Raw genomic sequence first — 23289 nt, forward strand, 5'->3', positions numbered from 1 at the left:
ATGAAGAAGAAGAACCTGAAGACGGCGGGATTGACATCGGAGAAAGCAAAACGCCGAAATCGCACTCAATCGGAGGTTTCAGAAAATCGAACGTCAATTTTTTATTTTTCTCTTTAATTTTTTTCCCCCACTTAAAAAATTGGACAATTCGAGAATTAAGTACAATTTTCTAACTAATGGGCTTAGGCCCAATAGTCTCTTCACAAATATGATTGGTTCTTAAACCAGACGAGATTAAACCAATATAAGACCAATGGAGAAAGTTATTAAACCGGATTGAACCCGTTTTTCCCAACCACTTTTCTTGTTGTCTCTGAACGACAAATTCTGAAATTACTCTTGTGATGTCTAGAAAAGTCTGGTCAACAATCCAAAATTTTGTAGTCGCATTTGTAGCTAGCAACTAGCAAGTACTAACATTTATATACGACACTGTTCAAAATGGTGCGAGAGAATCAGAAATAAAATCCCAAGTGGATCTATAAAACTGTATAACAGGACCCCTCCCAAATAGGGAAAACCACACATGAGGTGCTAAATTATAAAGCAAACAAATCTTTATTTGTATAATATTTTTTTACAGCTACACTCAAAGCCTACCTCGTACGGACACATCGATTTCATTTGTCCACGTGGGTTAATCATGTTAGATAGTAGCCAAAAGCACAATACTGATGAAACTCGTCCATACGATTTTTTTAACTCTTGAGTGCCCCCGAAAGACGACACCAACACTGCTCTTTTCTCTCTACGTTAGCTTTTAATTGATGGGGACTACTTTAACAGAGCCAATGGTTATGGGCACACATGATGTTAAACCGCTAACATTTTACTACTATCCTTTTGAGTTTTGATCTTAACCGTTCGATCTGAATCTGATTGATAGAGTGATGAAAACATCAGGTGCCATATGTGATTTGGTTATTACTTCCAATTTTCAAGTACATCAGTTTAATACAAACAAAGGTCCAAGTTAAATGTCACTGTTAGTAAAAGGAAAGTTGCTGAATTTGACATATAGGCAAAGAAGGTACTCATGCCATGCGTGATAAAATTAAACTTCTAGATTGTATATATGAGTTTGAATATTTGAGAGTGACATATTAAACACGAAATTTTGTGTTGTGTACAATATTATTCGAAAATTGTCAAATCGACGTTCGGCTGATAAGAAGTTTGTGTCACAAGATTAGCTGTCATAAATAATTGAAACTTATGTTCTTATTTTTGTCTTTTTGTAATTATATGATGCGTTTTTAGATTTAGCGTTCAATTTTTTGTATTTTGTGCAACATTCTCTCCACCCACTCATGTTTGTTTAGTCAACATCAATTGTGGAAAATATATTAACACAGTAAAACACACATTGTATGTTTAGGGTTTAGGGATATATATGTAAATCTTTTTTGGGTCTTTTTTTGTTAAAGAACAAATGATTTAACACATTGCGCCAGTTATCTCTACACATGATAACCCGTACGTAACTGTAATGTACATGTCGATAGAAAATATAAAAAGATAAATTCACATACTATGCCGCGGAATTACGAGAATTTGACAGCGAACTCACACGATGTGAGTAACATATAACAAAGATATAATAAAAGGCATGAAGACCAATGTGTATCAGAAATTCAACTGAATATATAGATGTTCTTTTTTTGAGGGACCGATATGTTCATGCATAATATATATAAACCCCAAAAAGAATAGCTAATTTATTCTATTCATTATAGTGACCTACTGACCTTAGAGAAAATTACGTAATTAAACTAACCGAAGTCCGTCACATCGTAATCCCCCGTAATGCTCAGATTCGAACGTTTTGTGTTCGAATTCGAATTCGAATTTTATAAGACCTTGATGTGTCATATAGACAACTGTAATATATTATATATGAAGAGGCTTTGACGTAATCATATATATTCTAAGGTATATATATAAGCCAAATACGATCTATGTTTAATTATACCACTCAATCACTCATTGGTTGTAGGAAAAGACAAAACAATAGATAGCGGTACATAAATGAAAATAGGGATTGCATTACACAAATACAAAGATTGGTACGTATAAAATACCTAGATACGACAAGCATACATATTTGGAAGTAATACGATATTATCGAGTTGCACCTTGGTGGTAATTAGCCATCACAGACGGACCTTGCTGCTGTTGCGACTGCGGCTGAGACTGAGTTATTTGTTTGTTGTTCCTTTTCCTCTTCTTTTCGTAGCTAACGCCACGTGATCTAGCCTGGAAATCTCTAACCTCCCTGAGGAAAATCCTGACGGAACGTGAGCCAAAAGGGCTAGTCTCGGGAGCTCCACCGTTCTCCTCATATGCAGCACGGAGACGGCCGATGAGGGCGTCGAGTGAGCCCCAAGCTTGTCGGAGAGGACAAGGACAAGGAGCGGGAGGATTCGGGAGGCCAAAGAAGGCGCAGTTTTGGTGATGGACTTTGGTTTTGCCGAACTGGTCAAGGTAACGCAGAAAATCTAGGACGTGTGCGCCGCTGCAAGACACTAGAGAGAGCGGCGGACGGTGGTTTCGGATGTATTGGCAGAAAGTATTCCAGTCACGGCGTTTTTGGTTTTCATAGCGGCTAGAGGAGGGTGGAGACGAAGAAGAAGGAGTTTGTGTTAAGAGACTGGTATTAGGGTTCTTGTTGTTGTGGTTTTGAGAGATCAAATCCATAGCTTTTCAGATGTTTCTAAAATAGGGTTATTTCTCTAGCTAGGTTTTGAGTGATTTAGGGCAAAGATTAGGCTTTTATTTGGGATAGATAGAATTAAAGAGAGAGATAGAAAGAGGACTTGGATACTTCTTTGTACTGCCAAGTGATGAGGTAGGTGCTACAAAAAAGGATATATTCAGTGATGATGATGTGGTTGATGTTGTGCAAAAATGGTGAGGCAAAGAGGAACAACCTGCAAAATTATAAGAAGAGACCTCTTGCTTTTGTCAAGATGAGAGATAAAAATGGAATTTTTATTTTTCCCCTTTTTTTCTTTAGTACTGTATACTATAGATAGAAAAGATGGGTGGAAAAATACAGACACAAATGTCCATATATAGCTGCAAAAACATCACAAGGTCATTTATAGAGAAAGAGAAAGAGATGAGAGTCGTGAGACTGATCATCAGAAATCATAAAGTTTCCATTTAAGACACAATATAGAGAAATAGGAGAAGGGGACTTTGTGTTACACAGTGTGTAAAAGGGTAATTCTATAGAGAGAGACATAGACCAATGGGTCGACTGAAGAAAGAGACAAACAAACTTATGATATTTTTTGGATATGTCACTATTTTTCTTACTTTTCTTTTTATAATCCGTGATTCCGGACTCAAAGTTCAAACTGTTTATTACATATAGTTTTTTGATATAGCCATATAGGTAACATAAATGGGTTATATATTTTTGATAAAGGGTTTTTATATAAAGACAAATTCTTAGAGGTAGCTTACTGTAAAGGCAATGATTTGATATCAGCATCACGTTTATTGTCTACAAAGCATTATCATTATCTCTTTTCAATTCAAAACTTATTTAATTCGTTCGTTTATTTTCCTGTCTTGCATATCGATTGCTTTTGATCTCGTGGAGACGTAGACCAAAAAAAACGATATAACTCCGTTGTTTTTCATTCTCAGTCTCTTTTTTAGTATCTTTCTTAAAGGGAAAGATATTTAAAAATTATGACATGTTCAAATATTTTCGTCGTAGGATAAAAGTTTAAGTCATTTCAAGGTATGAGAATTCAGTTAATTAAAGATATTTATAATTCTTCACTGAAAGTTTTTCATTTGTGAACCAACGAAATAGATCAGGTACAACCTTACACAGTCCAGGAAAAAAGAAAAACCCTTACACAGTCCAGGAAAAAAGAAAAACCCTTACACAGTCCAACATGAAATTACTTAAAAAGTTAAAAACCAAGCCTTCTCTTGTGGCATGGAGCTTAAAACATTTTCTGAAAATATATCAAAAAGCAATGAATCAAATAGAGTTAAATAGCGTAGCAAATAAATTTAAAAAACCCAAAGCACATACATACTAGATGAAAAGCAAAATACCTCAAAGCAAGAGAGTACATATTCCACGTCAACATCTGAGATTTGGTGGTGTAGAACAATCCTAATTCTGTTATTAGAGAGACCATAGTTAATTATACTATTAATTACATTTATTACTACCGCTAATGGGGCGACTCATCTAGACGAGGCCTATGCCCATCCAAATCTATATTAACATTTTTGAAGTATAATTTGTGTATGTTCTTTGAGTTTTGTTTATTTAAATTTTTATTTATAACATTAACCCCTAAAAAAATTCCATAAATAACATTGCAGAGAAATTCAAATACTAAATTTTCTTAAATCGACCAACATTTGTTACATTTATTGCCATAAAATCTTAATAATATCTATACATTTCGATTTTTCCAAAAACAGCTCTACCCATTAAAGTTTTAATCCCATAAAATCACTAAAACTATCTTTAGAGATTTTGTTTGCATAGACTTTCTATAGAAATTTTTGTTTTACATATTTTGATTGTAAAATGTAGATTTAGTCATCTACACTACTTGATTTGAGGTACCTAGGGGTTGATTCCTCAGATTTCTCAAATTATAATAAATAAAACTAAATAATTACCCCATGGTGTTTCTATAAATTGAAGTACATTTGGTGTCCTTTAAGTTATACTTATTTACAAAGTTAATCCTTAAAAATTGCACATACAAACATAATCAATTAGATTCCTAAAATGTCTCTACATATTTGGTTTATAATTTCCTAAAACAATTTATATATTAAGAAATTTATTACACTTAATAACATATGCCAAAAATATCTATACAATATTTTCTTCTTTTAAAAACTCTAATATTCAGTAATAACTATATTGTTTCATATGAACAATTAAAACTTTAATGGTTATTAATATGCTGATAAAAAATGCAAAAAATAATTATTTTACGAGTTAAATCTAGTAAATTAGAGTATTTATAATATAAATTAATATGCAGTATACTGCAAAATAACTTTTATGGATATAATTCTTTCACGGGTTAAATCTAAATAAATTTAAACTTTCTGATTAAATTTAAAAACACTAAAAATTTAAAAATATAATAATGTAAGAATAATTCTTTCACGGGTTAAATCTAAAAAGCAGTAAAAAGTTCTATTTTTATAACCATAAGAAATTCGATACGGTACAAACGTAACATTAGTATAAATAAAACTAAATAATTGTCGCGTGTCTGCGGTATACAACTGATCAAATTTATAATTAATAATTAAAATACAATTATACAATCTTAAACACTAAACAAAAGAAGCAAAATTAACAAACAAATACAATTTTTAAATTTTTTTTTTTTTTGTTATAAAAATATTGACCCGCGGTATATCGCGGGTTAAAATCTAGTTGTATACAAAAGAGTAGAAGATTTTTTAAAAAGTGTATATGTACCTGAATGTAGCTTGGGGTAAGACAAGCACACCGACATCTTCCAAACTCTTACATGCATCTTCTGCTCCAAATTTTGGATCCTCTGGTATATCTACGTATATCTGCACCATACGATAAGAGCAGTGGCGGACCCAAGAATTATTTTTAGGGAGGTCAAAATATTAATAGATTAGCAAAAATGTAATACAGCGGCATCCAACTTAGGTTAGGGAGGTCATTTAAGAGCTACTTAACCAATTCTACCAAAGAATCATAAATTAAGTAGCTTACAAAATTTCTTTTTCTAGTATTTCTGATCCACCTTCTCCTCACGTGGGTCCGCCGTTGGATAAGAGTGTGTTATAAATCATATAATTTCTCAGTATCCTCCTAGATATAAGCTACGCTACGGGTTACTGGTGTAACCAATCACTAATTTCATCCACTTACAATGTTGGTTTCCACTGCTGCGACGTTTACTCTTAACCGTTCAATCCGGTTCAGTCCTTCTGGTAACGTAGGAAATAAAAACCAAAATTAACACCTGTTAATAACGACTGGACCAAAGCGACTTGGTTCTTATGTTAAGTTCAAGGTTCCCGGATATATATGAATATACCGGAACATAACGATTACCTGCCAAGATCTTGGCTTTCTTGTGGTCATCGCCAAGCTTGGGGACATTTTCATTGAGAGCCACCAGTGCCGCGGCGCAGAGCACGCCTATCTGTCTCATTCCTCCGCCTAATGTTTTCCTCAACCACCTTGCCTACATTCCAACATGTAATTACTTGAACCGGACTATATAAAAATATGCTATAAAATGGTTTCGATTTGAATTTTAGCTACTTACTTTAGTGATGAACTTTTTGCTTCCCACGATTACCGAACCAACCGGTGCACCTATACCTTTGGACAAGCAAATCTAGCATCGAAGTAACCGGTTTAGATTCCAACCGTAGTTTTATAACAATACAAAAAAGGTTACATAGCACGGTTTTATTGATAAGTCATATACCGAGACAGAATCTGCTGCTTGAACAATCCTCTTCACCGGAACTCCAAGGGCCTGTGAAATAAAGATCGAAAAAGATCAACTCAAAACGTATATAAGCAAATTAATGGAATTTATGAATGCGAATTACATATTGAAATGTTTGTATACTAACCACAGAAGCGTTGAAGATCCTAGCTCCATCGATGTGAAGCTTTAAACCATGTTTCTTGGCTAATTCGCCCACTTTGTCTATATATTCTACAGGCAGGCATCTACCTCCACGGCTACATCAATACACACCGGCTTTGTCAAAACCACAATGTCAAGATAGCAAAAAGAGTCATATATTTATAACCGGAATTTCTAATTAAATATTGTTCCTCGGTCTAACCATGACAGCCAAAACCGGTTTCAAATTGATTTGAACTAAACCGAATCATTTATAATCTTTTGGCAAGCTAGGTTTTAAATGTTGTAACCTAAAAGTGCAACGAAACCAGATGGACATATTTAAATAAGAAGGGATAAGAAACACTTACTTTGCTTGAGTGTTCTCAAGACATATAAGCTTAGTAACCGGATGATGAAGATCTCCTTTCGGACCCCTCACGGCAGCTTCAATAGAACCAATCTTCATCGTACCGTCTTCTTCGTTCTTCACCGTCCTCGGATGCACACCACCGAGGCTTGAAACGCCACCGTTTTCGTAAATATGAATGTGAGAGTCATCTCCAAGAATCACTTCACTGCCTCTCTCATCACAATGGATCAACACGCTTATCAGATTCGCCATTGTTCCCGACGGAACAAACATCGCCGCCTCTTTTCCGGCGATCTCAGCCATCTCTTTCTCCAAACGCATGGCGGTTGGATCGTTCCCCAAAACGTCGTCGTCTACTTCCGCGATTGCCATCGCTGAACGCATCGACTCAGTTGGTTTGGTCACCGTGTCGGACCGGAGATCAACGGTTCTAACTGAAGTTGGCGTTACCATCTTGATTTGGCTAACTGCGTCGGATTATAACCAAAATATATCAAAATAAAAAGATCCTGTTAGAATTAGACTCGAATAAATAATATAAATACCGAATCACTTGAGTTATCAATTAATCATACCAAGATTTTTTTTCTGTTAGTTAGGCTATTCTTTTTTTTTGTTTTCTTGGTGAAGTGATGTGTTTCGAGTGACTTAAAATGGGCAAAGAGAGAGAAAGAGAGAGAGAGAGAGAGAGAGAGAGTTGAGTGATCAAATCGATTACGAAATGACTTCACACAGGGAATCTCAGAGAAAGAAGATCAGTCCAACCAAATAAGCGTTCAATGCATAATGACAAATTGGTAAAGTTGTCGTAACATTTCTGCCTGATCTCTTCTTATATATAATCTAACATTTTTTTATTGACATCTCTATTAACTTTTTATGTGAAAGTAAAGTATTATATGGTAAAATATAATAGAAAAGTTATAATTTGTAAGTAAGAAATTCTGTATTATATAAACTGTATAGAAATAAGTTATAACTAATTAGAAGAGAATCTGTATCTTTTTTTTTTTGATGAGAATCTGTATTAGTTAACTATAAAGGTTATAATTTATAAGTAAGATGATCTGTATCATATGGTAAATTATATAAAAAAGTTTAATATTATAAGTAAGAAAATCTGTATTATGTAGTAAACTAGAAGAAGAAAAAAAACTAATTTATAAGTAAGAGAATCTGTATTATATGGTAAACTATGAGAAAAGTTATAATTTATAAGTAAGAAAATCTGTATAATATGGTAAACTATATATAAAAAAAAGTTACAATTTATAAGTAAGAGAATCTGTTCTGTTAAAAATATATATGAGACCAGTTGTTGTATCATATAGAATTAAATGAATTATTTAGTGTTTGCGTGGCCTAATGGATAAGTCCCATCGCGAACGTGGTTTTGTTTTCAGCAATTTACTCTGTATTTCTGAAATAGAAAGCAACTACAAAACACACATTTTATATGTGACTATTACTCGACGAATGTGTATGCGTCGGCTATTTTGGAAAATCATATTAGCACATCCAAAATTCCCCAATACTACAAGTCTACAACTAAATTATGCTCGTATATAAAAACTTCACATCCTCCAAATTCATCTCATAATCTATGAAGAAGATGATTAACATAACCACACTGACTAATAAGCGCGAGACATGCAACAACAACAACGACACGAGATAGAGTCGTGTATAGTGGGTGTACACTGTATATACGTCATCAAACATCAATCAATTATGTCTTGATTGGCGATGGTATATTAACTTTTAATGTATCATCATCTATGATGCTTTCGGTTTTGGTTTTGGATAAAGGGTATTCTATATGAAAAACGTAGAATGATTATCATTTCCTACTTGTTAAAATTAAACAGTAAGAACACTCTATTGATCTAACATCTGATATAATCTTCAGAAAACTGAAAGTGTAAATATGCGATTTTTTTTTGTGTGAACCAAAGTGGTCTTTAAACATATATATATATTGCCTAATAACTAGCCCGGACATGGTTTCATTTGTTTGGCGAATCGTTGATCAAGAAAATGATATAATTTCGAATAGTGATTTTGTTTGATAAATTCTCAATAATGTCGTTTTCGTATCTATGATCTCTACCAATACTATTATATACTTTAATTTGTCTAACAAATTCAGTCTCTAATTAAATAGATATACGGGTGGATAAGCATTTGATATAAGCTTTAAAGAAATCATTTGTAGAAGACACAAATAAGACCTACACAAAGACAGTTTATAAGCCAACTTAGTATTAAAAAAAAAATCAGGCATCTTAACAACCTTTAGATGATTCATTATTTATCAATATAAAGCAGGCATATTACACAATTATTAGAGATGGGTTAGGTTATCTATATTAACATTTTTGAAGTACATTTTGGTTTATGTCCTTTAAATTTTTTTTTACAACATTAACCCCTAAAACAATTCCATAAATAACATTGTAGAGAAACTCCAATACTAAACTTTTTTAAATTGACCAACATTTGTTACATTTATTGCCATAAAATCTTAACAACATCTATACATTCCAATTTTTCCAAAAATAACTCTATCCATTAAAGTTTTAACCCATTAAATCTCCAAAAATATTTTTATGGATGTTAAAATCTTTTAAATTTAAATGATATACAACAGATTTTCCTTAACAAAAGTTTACAATATCCATAATTATATTAACATTAATAAATTTCTTAAACCAATTATAAAATGTCACATTAAATATGTTGAAAACCCCCATATAATTTGGTTTATTTTTTTATTTTTTGAGGAATTACCAAAAAAATTAAAATTCTATTAATTATTATAAACTATATATATTGACATGGAAAAATTATAAACTATATAAGTATGCTAATTTGGTAAAACAATTAACATAATTAAACTTGATAAAAAACTTATTTTGATTATTTTTTTCTACGCAAAAATTTATTTTGATTTTGGTGAGACGGGTTGGCATTAATCTTATATAGGGAGTTAAGTGGAATTGTTTTTTTTAAACACTTTTAGATGTGTACCAAGAGATAAATGTATTACTAGACTATACATATACTACACAGATTAAAACTTTGAAAACACCACAAAAATCTTATACTTTGAATATCAAATACCTGTAAAATTTTATACTCCATCTGTCTCATAAAGGTTGATATTTTGGGATATTTTTTTGTCCTACAAAGATTGATGTTTTGTAAACTTCAAGAAATAATCATTGAAAATATTTAAAATTTTGAATTGTTATTGGTTTAAAATTAAATAATATCTCTGTAGTGAAAGAAAAAATATATTTAAACTCAGTAATCATTATTTTCTTAAAATGCGTAAAAATTTCTAAACATCAATCTTTTAGAGACAGAGTGAGTATTTTTTAAATCAATAAAATAATAATAAAATAACAAATAAATACAATATAAATTTTTAATTTTTAAAACTAAAAATATTATCTGCGGTATACCGCGGATTAAATAATAGTATAAACTTATAAAGCATGCCACATGCACATACTTTAATGGACAGACATGTGAATATTGTAGAGTTTATCGTAAATGTCATTTGAAAACTACTTAAGGTCTCTTATAATAAATATATATATATATATATTCACATCAATCATACTACGACCAACGTTTATAATTAATTATATACATCGTTTGTGGTGGATAATAAGGCATCTTTACAATAAGGACATGTCGAGCATGTTTTTTTTTTCTGCATTTGTACTTATAAATATGCTATCATGAAATCGTTGAACTATAATTTTTTTTATAATATGATTACATATTACAGTACCATTTAGTGCAGGTGATATGTAATTGCACATTAAACAGACATTTAGTACTAATAATTTGCTAAAACCGAATAACTTCAACGGCAGTAGAACACGTGGAGAAATCTAACGCCGCCGTTAGATAATCGAGTGGCTTTGCTTCAGGAAGCTTGACTATTTGAAACAGAATACTATTTAACTTCCTCAAACGGAATATTCTCTCTCATTCTTTTTATTTTAGTATTCTGATTCTAAAATCCTCTATATAAAATAAAGCAACCTCTCTGATTCTTGTGAGAGAATACTCTAACTAGAAAAAAAGGGAGAATATTCCGATGACCGGAGAATTCGAATTTGAAAATAACTACCAGCTTTGCGACGAGATCGGCCGAGGTCGATTCGGAACCATCAGTCGCTGTTTCTCACCGGCGACTAAAGAGTTCTACGCATGCAAAACCATCGACAAGCGCGTCCTCGTCGACGCGCTAGATCGCGAGTGTATTGAAACGGAGCCGAGGATCATGGCGATATTACCGCCGCATCCGAACGTCGTCAGGATCTTCGATCTCTTCGAAACAGACGATTCTCTTGCGATCGTCATGGAACTCGTCGATCCGCCGATGACGATCTACGATCGGCTGATCTCCGCCGGGGGAAGGTTATCGGCTCGGAATCCGCCTCGTACGCGAAACAGATCCTCCGCGCGCTCGCTCATTGTCACCGGTGCGGCGTCGTTCATCGTGATGTGAAACCTGACAACGTCTTGGTCGATCTCGCAACCGGCGGAGTTAAGCTCTGCGATTTCGGATCAGCGGTGTGGTTAGGCGGAGAGACGGCGGAAGGAGTCGTGGGAACACCGTATTACGTGGCGCCGGAGGTTGTGATGGGGAGGAAGTATGACGAGAAGGTTGATATATGGAGCGCCGGTGTGGTGATCTACACAATGCTAGCTGGAGAACCGCCGTTCAACGGCGAGACGGCGGAGGAGATCTTTGAATCGATACTGAGAAGGAATTTGAGGTTTCCGCCGAAGAAATTTGGATCAGTGTCAGGCGAAGCGAAGGATCTGTTGAGGAAGATGATCTGTCGCGATGTTTCCCGAAGATTTTCTGCCGACGATGCTCTTCGTAAGTTTGGTCTCTCTCTCTCTGTTTCATGCTCTGTTTTTTCAAATTTCAAATTGATTTCATTTTGTGTATTAAATGAAAATTGCATGCAGGTCATCCATGGGTGATGAACGTTGGAAACCTCCAAAGCAATTAGTTGAATTGAAAGCTCATTACGCGATTTATGATTAGTAGAGTGGTGGTAGTACTATAGAGAAGTGTTTTGTGTGTATATGCTCGATTCGTATCGACTAGTTTTTTTTTTTTTTTATAACAATCCTACGGTTTTGGCACTAGAGAAAGTTGCTTAATACAGTTAATAAGCATTTTGTAATTACGATTCGGAATAAAAATGATTTTGAGATTATGGTTTGTGTCAGTTGTTGGGTCGAAATCGGAATCCGAAAAGATAGATGGTAAAAGAGATATTTTGGTTGGGCATATTAGAACACACTTTATATTGATTGGGCTTGGTGTCGAACTTCCGTCCCGTTTTCAGCTAAATAAATGAGAAAGGTTGTGTTAATTAGTAACCTTTTTTTTTTGTCGACAATTTTTAATTAGTAACAGTTGTGTTAGATCATGTTGTATAAATTGATCTAATTATGACAAATAATTATAATTTTTCTAAATTATATTAAAGTGTTTAATATAAATGACCAACATATGTTGCCAAAAAAATAAATAATAAATAATAACTAAAATAACACAAATATAGTATAGGATCCAATAATGTTAAGTCAAGTATTTTATTATTTTTACTAAAAAATATATATTAATATATATATATATATATATATATAGAAGATCCATCAATAGTAAAAAAAAGAAAAAAGAATCCTAAACCTCTTTTTCACAATCACAAAATCGTAAACCTCTTTTTCACAATCACAAAAACCTAAATGTTCGTTCTGAACAAAAGGGAGTTTTAGGAGGTTGGTTTAAAAAGTAAAAACCAGTCTAATAAAACTTGGTGAACAAATTCATACAGGGTGAAAATTCTTAATTTTAATGTAAAGGTTTAAAATGGAGCTCAAAACATTCTCTAGACTTGTAGATGATTCTCAGATAATTCAACAAAATTAATATAGGATTTTATTCTAGGATCCAGTCAACTTTTTTTTTTTTTGGTTAGAGGTCAACCTTTGTTTTTATACAAATGAAAAAAAAAAGTTATGTATGTAAGAATAGTCATAAAAACAAAAATATCTTTTAGTCACGAAAAATATTGTTTAGTATATGTAGAAGAGCCACCAATGTTAAGAAATAATTTTTAGTCAAAAATATATTATTAGCATCTATTAAAGATGCATCAATGGTAACTAAAAAGAATGGTAAACTTTTTTTTGAACCACAAAATCCTAAATACTCTATTTATAGAGCTTGCACTTACAATCTAGAAAACCACAATAAATTTATCCAATATTATACTACATTATAGTTGATAACTTGATATATACAGTAAACTACAAGCAAGAAATGGGCATCACAAAGACTTCATTGATCTTTTTACTCTTGATAGTATTTGCAGCTTCTTTGTCGAGTTACAACGTCTTGGCTTCTGGTAACATTTTTATCTATATGTTATTGTTTGCTAATATTGGTTTCATCATTTGAAAGCAAGAACATTGATATATCTATAAATCTATATATGATTGTAAATGATATTCATGCATTTGTGGTGAATTTGTGGATATGCAGAGATCAAACCAACAGAGAGAATCGATGATATGTGCAAGACTACTTGTTCACCAACGTACGGAAATGGTAAATGTGGGGCAGACTGTAGGAAGGCTGGGTTTGCATCCGGACAATGTGCTACTTCTGGTCCTTTCGTAAACAAATGTTGTTGCACCAAGTGATAAAAAACCGATCTATGTCTTTGCAATTAGCATTGATATGTGTTTTTTTTTTTGATTTGCCATGAACCAAAAATGCAATAAAAATATAATATAATCATCTTATCTTATGTCTTTCTAATAAAAAATACCAAGCATACACTCTATATCAGTCTATCCATCTATCAAAATGCACAAGTTTTTTTTAACAGAAATTATATAGAAAAAAATCATAAACTTTATTTAGATATATTCTTGGTTTAACTTCATTTTATTTTCTAATTATTTTCCTAGTTACTAAGATGGTTTTTAAGAAATCAAAAAAAATTCTTACTCTCTGTTATGGAAAAGATATTGTGTGTTTGATATACATATTTTAAGAACAAATACTCTAACCATAGTGGGATTGGGACTTAAACACAATTACACAATAATCATTGTCACATATGAAAATAATAAGTCATCCATGGATGATGATCAACTTAAATAGGAGACGACAAAAGCAATTAATTATTTGCAGCTATGTGGTTTCAATATGATTACGGTTAATTAGAGTAAATTAAGAGTAAGACAATGTATATCTATGTATGCTCGATTCTAATAGAGTGACTGATCTATACAAGTTTCTTCTTGTTCGTAAATGTTATGGAGGAAATAATTAAGAGAATATGCTTATATTGTAATATATGAAGCAATTGGCTTATGGTTATGGTTAATCAACACTCAAACTCTGATGCGTACTTTTATATATCTTTCACATTCATATAAAAGTTTTGAAATCGTTTAAAAAAGAATGCATAGGGTGTAGTTAAGATTCATGACATATTTACTTTAATTAGTGTTAGCTAGTAAGGAGAGATGAGCCATCGATGTGAGATCAAATCAACACAAAGAATCGATGATATGTGCAAAACTGTTTGTTCAACAACGTATCGAAATGATAAATATGGGGCAGATTGTAAAAAGGATGGTTTGTATTCTGACAATGTGCTACTTCTCATATTTTTGCAAACAAATGTTGTTGCACTGATCATAAAAACCAATCTTATGTTTTTTGTTTTCTCTCTTTTGATTTGCCATGATGAACCACAAATACAATAAAAAAAACATAATATAATTATCTTATTCTATTTCTTTCTAATCAAAAGAACCAAATATACATTACATCATCCATATCCGACTGTCACCATGCTAATCGAGTCGCATCATTAATATTAGATGTGTGTAACAATTTCTCTGAACTAGTAAAATAAAAACTGGTAATTAAAAAAGATAGATCTTTATAAATAAAAAAAATAGAAAAGAGAGATATTTATCTTGGTTCGACTAGGAGAAATATCTTTTTCTTGGTTCAAAAGGAATATACGATTTATCCCAATTCGGTTTAGATCCGTTTCCAAACCGGTTGGTTTAGTCACAATCGTTCGAGATAAGACTACGTTACCACCATCTTCGTCTTCACACTCTGCAACACCTCTCAACTCAACTCAACTCACCTTACCATGTTTTGTCTCAAATCCTCAATCTCATCCTCGCCTTTCACACAATCCACTACTCATGGATTATTCACTAACTCGAATACCCGACCCGTTACTCCATTACCACGTACGGTTTCCTTTACCGTAACCGCTTCAATGATACCCAGAAAAGGCTCAGCCAACATGATTCCCAAAAACCCTCCGGCAAAGCGACAGCTTTACCAACCATTCCGACCACCGTCATCTCCGATTCCACCTCAATTCCGTTCACTCGATTCCGCCGGTAAAATCGAAATCCTCTCCGGTCGATTAGCTCTCTGGTTCGAATACGCACCACTCATCTCTTCCCTCTACTCCGATGGCTTAACTCCTCCCAACATCGAAGAGCTCACAGGTATCACAAGCATCGAACAGAACCGTCTTATCGTCGGCGCTAAAGTTCGTGACTCGATTCTTCAATCTCTCCATGAGCCGGAGCTCATCGCCGCGTTCGACACCGGCGGTGCAGAGCTTCTCTACGAGATTCGTCTCCTCAGCAATACGCAGCGTGTTGCGGCGGCCACGTTCATCATCGATCGCAATATTGATTCCAAAGGCGCGCAAGATTTGGCGCGAGCCATTAAGGATTACCCTAGCCGACGCGGAGACGTTGGTTGGTTGGATTTTGATTACAATTTACCAGGAGATTGTCTCGCCTTCTTGTATTACAGGCAGAGCAGAGAGAACAAGAACCCATCGGAACAGAGGACCTCAATGCTTCTACAAGCATTGGATGTTGCACAATCCGAAAAGGCCAAGAACAAGTTAAACAAGGATCTTTACGGAGAGAAGGATGAAGATAAGGAGAAGGAGAAGAAAGAGGAAGTCATAGCTGTTCGGGTTCCGGTGGTGAGGCTCAAGTTTGGAGAAGTAGCAGGAGCGAGCTCGGTGATAGTTTTGCCCGTTTGTAAAGCATCGGAAGGGGAAAAGAAGATTCTTGAAGCTCCAATGGAGATCATAGCCGGAGGAGATTTCAAGGTGGTTGAGGCGGAGAAAGGATGGAGAAGATGGGTTGTGCTTCCTGCTTGGAACCCAGTGGCAGCCATTGGGAAAGGCGGTGTAGCGGTTTCTTTCAGGGATGATAGAAAAGTTTTGCCTTGGGACGGAAAAGAGGAGCCTTTACTGGTTGTCACCGATAGGGAGAGGAACACGGTGGAGGCTGATGACGGGTATTACCTCGTGGTAGCTGAGAACGGACTGAAGCTAGAGAAAGGATCAGAGCTGAAGGCGAGAGATGTGAAGAAGAGTTTAGGGATGGTTTTGTTGGTGGTGAGGCCGCCAAGAGAAGATGACGATGATTGGCAGACGAGTCATGAAAACTGGGACTGATATACAGAATCAATACCCATATATCCTGTAATAGATTACTGAGTTATATAATCATGTAAAATTTTTGGATAAAGTTGGAAACTTTTTGTTCTAAGACACAATCAGAAAACAGAGCAAGATTTTCTCTATTTCTAGTTCCTGTCGTAGTGTAAAAGATCCTACCAATCAGACTTTTTGTTTTGGTAAATTTTTTATTAACCGAGCCATTGCTGTGCACGGCGTTCACCGCTGGCTCCAACTGAGCTCCGGATGCTCATTTTCTCATTGGCGTATTTATCCTGAAGCGCTTCAAAAGCTGTCACGTCGAGTTTTCCTGTGACAGATTTGCCTTGCTTCCTACGGAGATGTTGCTCACGAACAGAAGCCCAGAGTTTCTCCACTGCTTGTCTCTGATGTGATGTGAACCTTGATACGTTCTCAGAGGCATGTTTCACCAATATGTCTATAACAGTTTGGCACCTGAAAATAAATCCAATCATTCCTCAATTTCGCAGTTCTGACATAGAACAAGTTCAATGCTATGTATTCAATTTAATGGATCATGTGAATCATGGAAGCGTTCTTACCATGGAACTTTGTAACGGCGTGCAGCAATCTCCAAGCATGTAATCAAAGCTTCTCTTTTTGACCTGAGAAACCTCTTGTTCTCGTCGGCATCTGCATCTTCATTTGTTTTCCTTATCTTTGTTTTACAATTTTTCTTTTCGGAACTGGGAATCAAGGCATCGAGCCCAAAGGGATCAGACTCGACATTTTCATTATCTCCAGCTTCAGCCACATCCTGTGTTGTCTGGCCATCTCCGTTGTCCTTCAACGCCGCATCTTCAAGAATAGCTGCTTCTTCCACATCATCATCCTCAGTTGCAACTGGAAGATCAGATATAGTCTCCTTTATTCGAGTAGCAGTCTTGGAAAACTAAACGAAAAAACAAAAATGAGACATTATGACAACCTCAGAGGACAACTATAAAGACCATAATATCCGTATCACATGTCATAACACAGTGACGGAGGCAATCAGTGAAGCAAAACACAGTCCAAAATATTGGTAAAAGTCAGAGACTAAGGTACACGAAGTTCTTACCACAAAGCTGTCATCAGTGAAGAGGTCATTAGCCACAACTGCTTTGTATGTCCATACGGTCAACAGATTCTTCTGGCTTTTATCAAGGCACTAATTGAAAACAAAAGATAAGAACTTTCATAAAAATCTGCCCCTTATACACATGCTAAAACGATTTAGTTCAATATCTTCAACCACGAATTTTATTTGTTTACCTCGACAACATCTTGTGCTGCTGTGAACAATGCATGAAAGTCTGCTCGAACCAATCGATCTGTACAAGGAGTTTTAGACGACATGGCAGCTTCAAGTATGGCAATGAAGTAGCTGCTTGTTTCTGGCTTCACACTTCCAGCTTGGATCAGCCGTATCGCAAGCTTTGAGGCTTTGGAGAATTTGGAAGGGTTCTTGATGTGAGATGTTATCTTCTGCATCGCTTCTATCACTTGTTCCTCTGATGCATCAGTTGATGTCTTGAACTGTAGACGCTTTTTAGGGGCTGCACCAAGTATATTAAAGATTTATTACAAGTTGATGGTTACATTCTTATTCTAACTTGTGAAGCGTATAAGTTCAAGTAGCTAAAACACTACCTTCCGGTTCTGGTTCCGGCGTAGATACTGCTGGTTTTGATCGCTTAAGTGCGCTTTTGAGAACAGGAGGAGCTGTGACATTTGAGCACTAAATCAGATCAGTAAGAGATAGACTTAAAAAAAATAGAGCACTAAATTAGGGTTTTAAAAAAAAAAGGTTCACAGCCCCTAATCATCAATGTGAAACAGAGATTTCAAGAAAGCTGAAGAAGTGAGTTCAAAGCAGGAAACAAGAAGAGACGCCAAAATCAAAGAGCAAAAACGAATCAAATTCAGTTTAAATAAAGCTAACCTGAAACATTGGGTGCAGCAGATTCATGTGGCTTCGATCGCTTCAGGGCACTCTTGAGAACCAGAGTCGGAGCTGAAGAGGAAGTTTCATTCTTCGACTCATCTGGTTTTGGAGAAATTGGTAGCTCTTGCTGCTGAGCGGAAGAAGGAGGTGGCAGCCCGGAGAATAAATTGTCCGCCATCTCTCTCTCTCTGGTTCGTCGACGGAGACAAAGACAGGAGGAGGAGCCTAAACTGACTTGTGTTCGCCTTTTGGGCCTTCTATGAAATATTCTCGGCCCAATTAGTTTTACGTAACCCATTAACGATATTGTGACTCTGTGATGTGTGGGGGGAATTGCGATGATGAAAGTAATTTTTTTTGTTTTATTTTTTGTTCCATATTCAGATTTATTTTGTAGTCTCTTACCATTGAATTCCATACCTTCAACGACTCATATGATATTAGCTTTCAAATCATCAACTAGTGCCACAAGTGTTAACTAAAGTACCTCTAATTTTACAAGTTTATTAATGATAACAGAGATAAGACTTGTTAAAGTTTATAATATTCCCTCTATCCCTCCTAAATTGATGTTTTAGATAATTTTTCTTGTCTCTAAAAGATTGATATTTTAAATATTTGTAATACTAAAAAGGTGGAAAGAAAAGTAGAGAAAATGTCAAAAAAAAAAATTATCACATATGTATGAGATAACCAAAAATAAAAAATAAAAAGCATAAAGAAAAAAGTAAATAATAAATTAATCATATACTCTATTGTCTTAATGTGTGAAAAATCTTAAACATCAAACTATTAGGGATAGAAGAAATAATAGTAAAGAACACGAAACAAATCATACAATCAGTGTATACAGTAATACAGTTTATTTAGTTTTACACTATTAATTCTTTTTGTTTCATTATTGTATGTGTTTTATGGAGTCCCGAGGAGTTCAACCACCCTTTGGCTTTTTTGTCTACCTCGATTTAATTAATTAACAAATAATGTTTTAGCTATATTTATACATAAATAATGTTTTAGTTGAGAGTTGTTGAGTTGGAAAAAAAAGAATAGTACTAGAAAAGACTAAATTAAACGACTTGTAAAATTTTGATAATTTAGTTTTACTTTGGACATAATAAAATTTCGAATATATTAATATATACATATATACAACAATATATGTAAAAGAAAAAACAATATGTGCATGTATGTATGCATATCTAAGTTCCAATAGAAGGCGATAGATTAGCCTTTCCCTTAGACAAATGGATTATGGATAATAATAATATGATACTGATTACTGAGGTGGCTGCAAATATATATATAGTATTGGTTAATTTTGCCATGTTGAGAGGAGTCACTGAGATATAGATACATTAATTAGAAAAACATATTTTTGCTACAACTAGTAAGTCGTAACTTTTAATAAGTATGCTTTGATCCATCAATACATAATCTCCTAGTTAAGTTTCTTACGATGCATGCGTGTATGCATATAGTCTACATTATTCCCACCAAATATATTATTCTTAACCTGAAATGAGTTTTAACATTAAAAAGTCATACCTATTTGTGTAAGCAGTGTAAACTCAGTTTAAATTGTGTTTTTGTTTTTATAAGAAGTTTTAGAAGACTTACATAATCAAATATGGAGAACAAATTCTTATATTCAAAGGGAAAACTATATATGGTATTAAATCGTGAAGTTTGAAAAGGATCTGGAAACCGAAAATCATTTGTTATAACGTTTTTGTATGTATTTTCAAATTTTAAGGTATATAATTTTTTGTTGGTAAGTTTTATACTTGGAAACGTCCACATACACAGTGTGAAGTTTTCAATAGAAGTCATTTCCTTCAAGTATCCAATTATATATGCTGTTGTAGATTCGATTTAAATATATTTCGATCCAATGAACACTACATAGATATTATTTTATACAGAAGTTTTATATTCGATAAAACCTTATGATTCAACTTTCGAAATAAAATAAGTGTAATGGGAAAACGATCATGCGCCCCATTAGTTTCAACCTCGGCGCTCGACCCCACACATCAATTATAACGCTAACATAAAAAAGACAAAATACAAAATGACAGGTTTAAAGAAAATTATCTTAACCAATTATTAAAATACTGTTTAAAATGCCAATTAACAAAATTTATCTCAAATGACAAAATCATCTTGTAAAACAATGTCATTAAAAATTTCCCAAGAAAACGTACAATGCATAATACGACTTTTTTTCTTTCTTAATTAAATATATTTATGTCACTCTCTCAAGCCTTGAGTTGTGGGATTTGTTTTATTTACTGTATATTATTTTTTTATAGACGCCTATTCGTATATACGTATTTATATATGTATAAGATATACTTATTACAATGCTTCTACTTATTTTATAAGTTAGCTTACATTACATATTTTCTTTTTCTTGCTTAGTATCATTCTTTGTCGTGTTCTTTTAATTAACCTTTCGTCAGTTTGTCTTGTGTTTCTCACAACACAAAAACTTGTAAAAGTGTTAAGAAATCAAGATCTGAAAAATATTATCACCTCTTGTAGGTTTCTCGTTTTTTCTTCATCTTCTCCTGATCTAAAATCACTTATTTCTTAGGTTTCCACTTCTTGAAATATATACTCAGAATTTAACCTCCCTAGGGCTTTAATGGCGAATCCATGGTGGACAGGACAAGTGAGCCTCTCCGGCCTCGAAACGACACCGCCTGGTTCCTCTCAGTTAAAGAAACCAGATCTCCACATCTCCATGAACATGGCCATGGACTCAGGTCATAACAACCATCATCATCACCAAGAAGTCGACAACAACAACGACGACGATAGAGACAACTTGAGTGGAGACGACCACGAGCCACGTGAAGGAGCCGTAGAAGCCCCCACGCGCCGTCCACGTGGACGCCCTGCTGGTTCTAAGAACAAACCAAAGCCACCGATCTTCGTCACGCGCGATTCCCCGAATGCTCTGAAGAGCCATGTCATGGAGATCGCTAGTGGGACTGACGTCATCGAAACCCTAGCTACTTTCGCCAGGCGGCGTCAACGTGGCATCTGCATCTTAAGCGGAAACGGCACTGTGGCTAACGTCACCCTCCGTCAACCATCGACGGCTACGGTTGCCGCAGCTCCTGGTGGTGCGGCGGTTTTGGCTTTGCAAGGGAGGTTTGAGATTCTTTCTTTGACCGGTTCTTTCTTGCCAGGACCGGCTCCACCTGGTTCCACCGGTTTAACAATTTACTTAGCCGGTGGTCAAGGTCAGGTTGTTGGAGGAAGCGTGGTTGGCCCATTGATGGCGGCTGGTCCAGTGATGCTGATCGCGGCCACGTTCTCTAACGCTACTTACGAGAGATTGCCTTTGGAGGAGGAAGAGGCAGCAGAGAGAGGCGGCGGTGGAGGCAGCGGAGGAGTGGTTCCAGGGCAGCTGGGAGGCGGAGGTTCGCCGCTGAGCAGCGGTGGTGGTGGAGGCGACGCTAACCAAGGTCTTCCAGTGTATAATATGCCTGGAAATCTGGTTTCTAATGGTGGCGGCAGTGGCGGAGGTGGACAGATGAGCGGCCAAGAAGCATATGGTTGGGCTCAAGCTAGGTCAGGATTTTAACGTACGTTGAAATGGCTTTTTATTTTACAGAAGTTTACAATAAGAATTATAACGATGTTTTTTTATGATGATGATGAAAACCAGTCAGTTGCTACTAGTGAGCTATATAGTGTGAGTGCGTACATTATATTATGTTCTCTCTTGACTATGATTTTTATTTGCTAAATTTCACTTCTTACTTGTGTTTTTATGTTCTCTTATTAAAAAGTTTTCTCTTTGTTTGATGCTCCATTTTATATAATGAAGTTATGTGTGCATATATAGATATATGTGTATGATTGATCCTCATTAAATTTAATTGAGCACCTTGGGGTTGACCAATTTTTGATATGTATGATTAGCATTAATATAGTATATAATTTGTAAATGATAAACTCTAAGTGCTTGGTCTAACTTCTTTAATTTCCCTGATTAATTATAAGATATTTTTTCTAATATATTAAGAATATAAATATACATATATGTATGTGTGCATGCATTTATTGGATTGGGAATTACAGGCCTCACACACACACACAGACACACACACACCTAGCCTCATTAATCATATATTGGTTGTATTTTGCTATAAATTATACAATAAATTAATACGTGTAAACAAACCCCATATATACATATATGAACAAGACAATCGGATTCCAACTCGATTAAGAGAAACATTGTTTAAGCAATGTACATTAACATATATATCCTTTAGAAAGAACAAGAAAGATGAAGTCACTCCGATTCCAGGAAGTTATACGTACGTTGGTTCGAATCCACATTTATACAAACAATTTATCTAATACATTATGGGAGTGATTTATTTGTCATAACATACATAAAATATCATTTACGAAGAGCATCAGCTCCACTATTTTCTTAGAGAATAGGATTGCATGCAAACTTTCAGATTAATATATTCCTTTAACACACTATTAAGTGACACTATATATCTTCATTAGAATATGCACTAGTCGAAAGAGATGATGTGTATACAACAAAAATATCTATAACTAGTAATTAAGTTACCCTAATTTATTTAAGTTATATATCTATTTGAAATGAAAATAAAATATTTTGCCTATAGATGCATGTGTCTTTTGGAAAATCAAATCGTTTGGACTGAAACCTAACAATATTGGATTTATAATGGTTTTGTGAATGATCTGCATTCTGCAACGGTCAAA

The 23289-nt window shown here is 34.5% G+C and overlaps 6 protein-coding genes and 2 pseudogenes across 6 annotated transcripts; 4 read left to right on the plus strand and 4 right to left on the minus strand.

The window, feature by feature from the left end:
* The window catches only part of LOC104701514, a 3804-nt pseudogene extending 3681 nt beyond the window's left edge, over positions 1 to 123 (minus strand).
* On the minus strand, positions 1942 to 3201 carry LOC104701605 (protein LIGHT-DEPENDENT SHORT HYPOCOTYLS 2-like). Its single transcript, XM_010417357.2, has one exon. It carries the CDS (start codon positions 2695 to 2697, stop codon positions 2122 to 2124), a length of 576 nt encoding a protein of 191 aa, XP_010415659.1. The 5' UTR covers positions 2698 to 3201; the 3' UTR covers positions 1942 to 2121.
* On the minus strand, positions 3780 to 7753 carry LOC104701688 (probable low-specificity L-threonine aldolase 2). The gene is made up of 10 exons (XM_010417457.2): positions 7578 to 7753; positions 7001 to 7469; positions 6634 to 6745; positions 6483 to 6533; positions 6318 to 6389; positions 6101 to 6233; positions 5915 to 5973; positions 5486 to 5586; positions 4081 to 4147; positions 3780 to 3977 (listed from the first exon to the last, which is right to left on the minus strand). The coding sequence occupies exons 2-10, from the start codon at positions 7453 to 7455 to the stop codon at positions 3966 to 3968; spliced, it is 1062 nt and encodes a 353-aa protein (XP_010415759.1). The 5' UTR covers positions 7456 to 7469; positions 7578 to 7753; the 3' UTR covers positions 3780 to 3965.
* Positions 10880 to 12254, plus strand: LOC104701784 (annotated as a pseudogene).
* On the plus strand, positions 13306 to 13811 carry LOC109132233 (defensin-like protein 43). The gene is made up of 2 exons (XM_019243559.1): positions 13306 to 13451; positions 13589 to 13811. The coding sequence occupies exons 1-2, from the start codon at positions 13367 to 13369 to the stop codon at positions 13747 to 13749; spliced, it is 246 nt and encodes an 81-aa protein (XP_019099104.1). The 5' UTR covers positions 13306 to 13366; the 3' UTR covers positions 13750 to 13811.
* LOC104701962 (rubisco accumulation factor 1.2, chloroplastic-like) lies at positions 15138 to 16702 on the plus strand. The gene has a single exon (XM_010417780.2). The coding sequence runs from the start codon at positions 15228 to 15230 to the stop codon at positions 16569 to 16571; it is 1344 nt and encodes a 447-aa protein (XP_010416082.1). The 5' UTR covers positions 15138 to 15227; the 3' UTR covers positions 16572 to 16702.
* Positions 16620 to 18890, minus strand: LOC104701881. Its single transcript, XM_010417667.2, has 6 exons — positions 18520 to 18890; positions 18228 to 18299; positions 17850 to 18133; positions 17656 to 17745; positions 17138 to 17487; positions 16620 to 17030 (listed from the first exon to the last, which is right to left on the minus strand). The coding sequence occupies exons 1-6, from the start codon at positions 18818 to 18820 to the stop codon at positions 16766 to 16768; spliced, it is 1362 nt and encodes a 453-aa protein (XP_010415969.1). The 5' UTR covers positions 18821 to 18890; the 3' UTR covers positions 16620 to 16765.
* Positions 20889 to 22379, plus strand: LOC104702044 (AT-hook motif nuclear-localized protein 19-like). Its single transcript, XM_010417889.2, has one exon. It carries the CDS (start codon positions 21173 to 21175, stop codon positions 22118 to 22120), a length of 948 nt encoding a protein of 315 aa, XP_010416191.1. The 5' UTR covers positions 20889 to 21172; the 3' UTR covers positions 22121 to 22379.

Source organism: Camelina sativa, chromosome 1 (genome assembly GCF_000633955.1).
Source record: "Camelina sativa cultivar DH55 chromosome 1, Cs, whole genome shotgun sequence".
Lineage (NCBI taxonomy): Eukaryota > Viridiplantae > Streptophyta > Magnoliopsida > Brassicales > Brassicaceae > Camelina > Camelina sativa.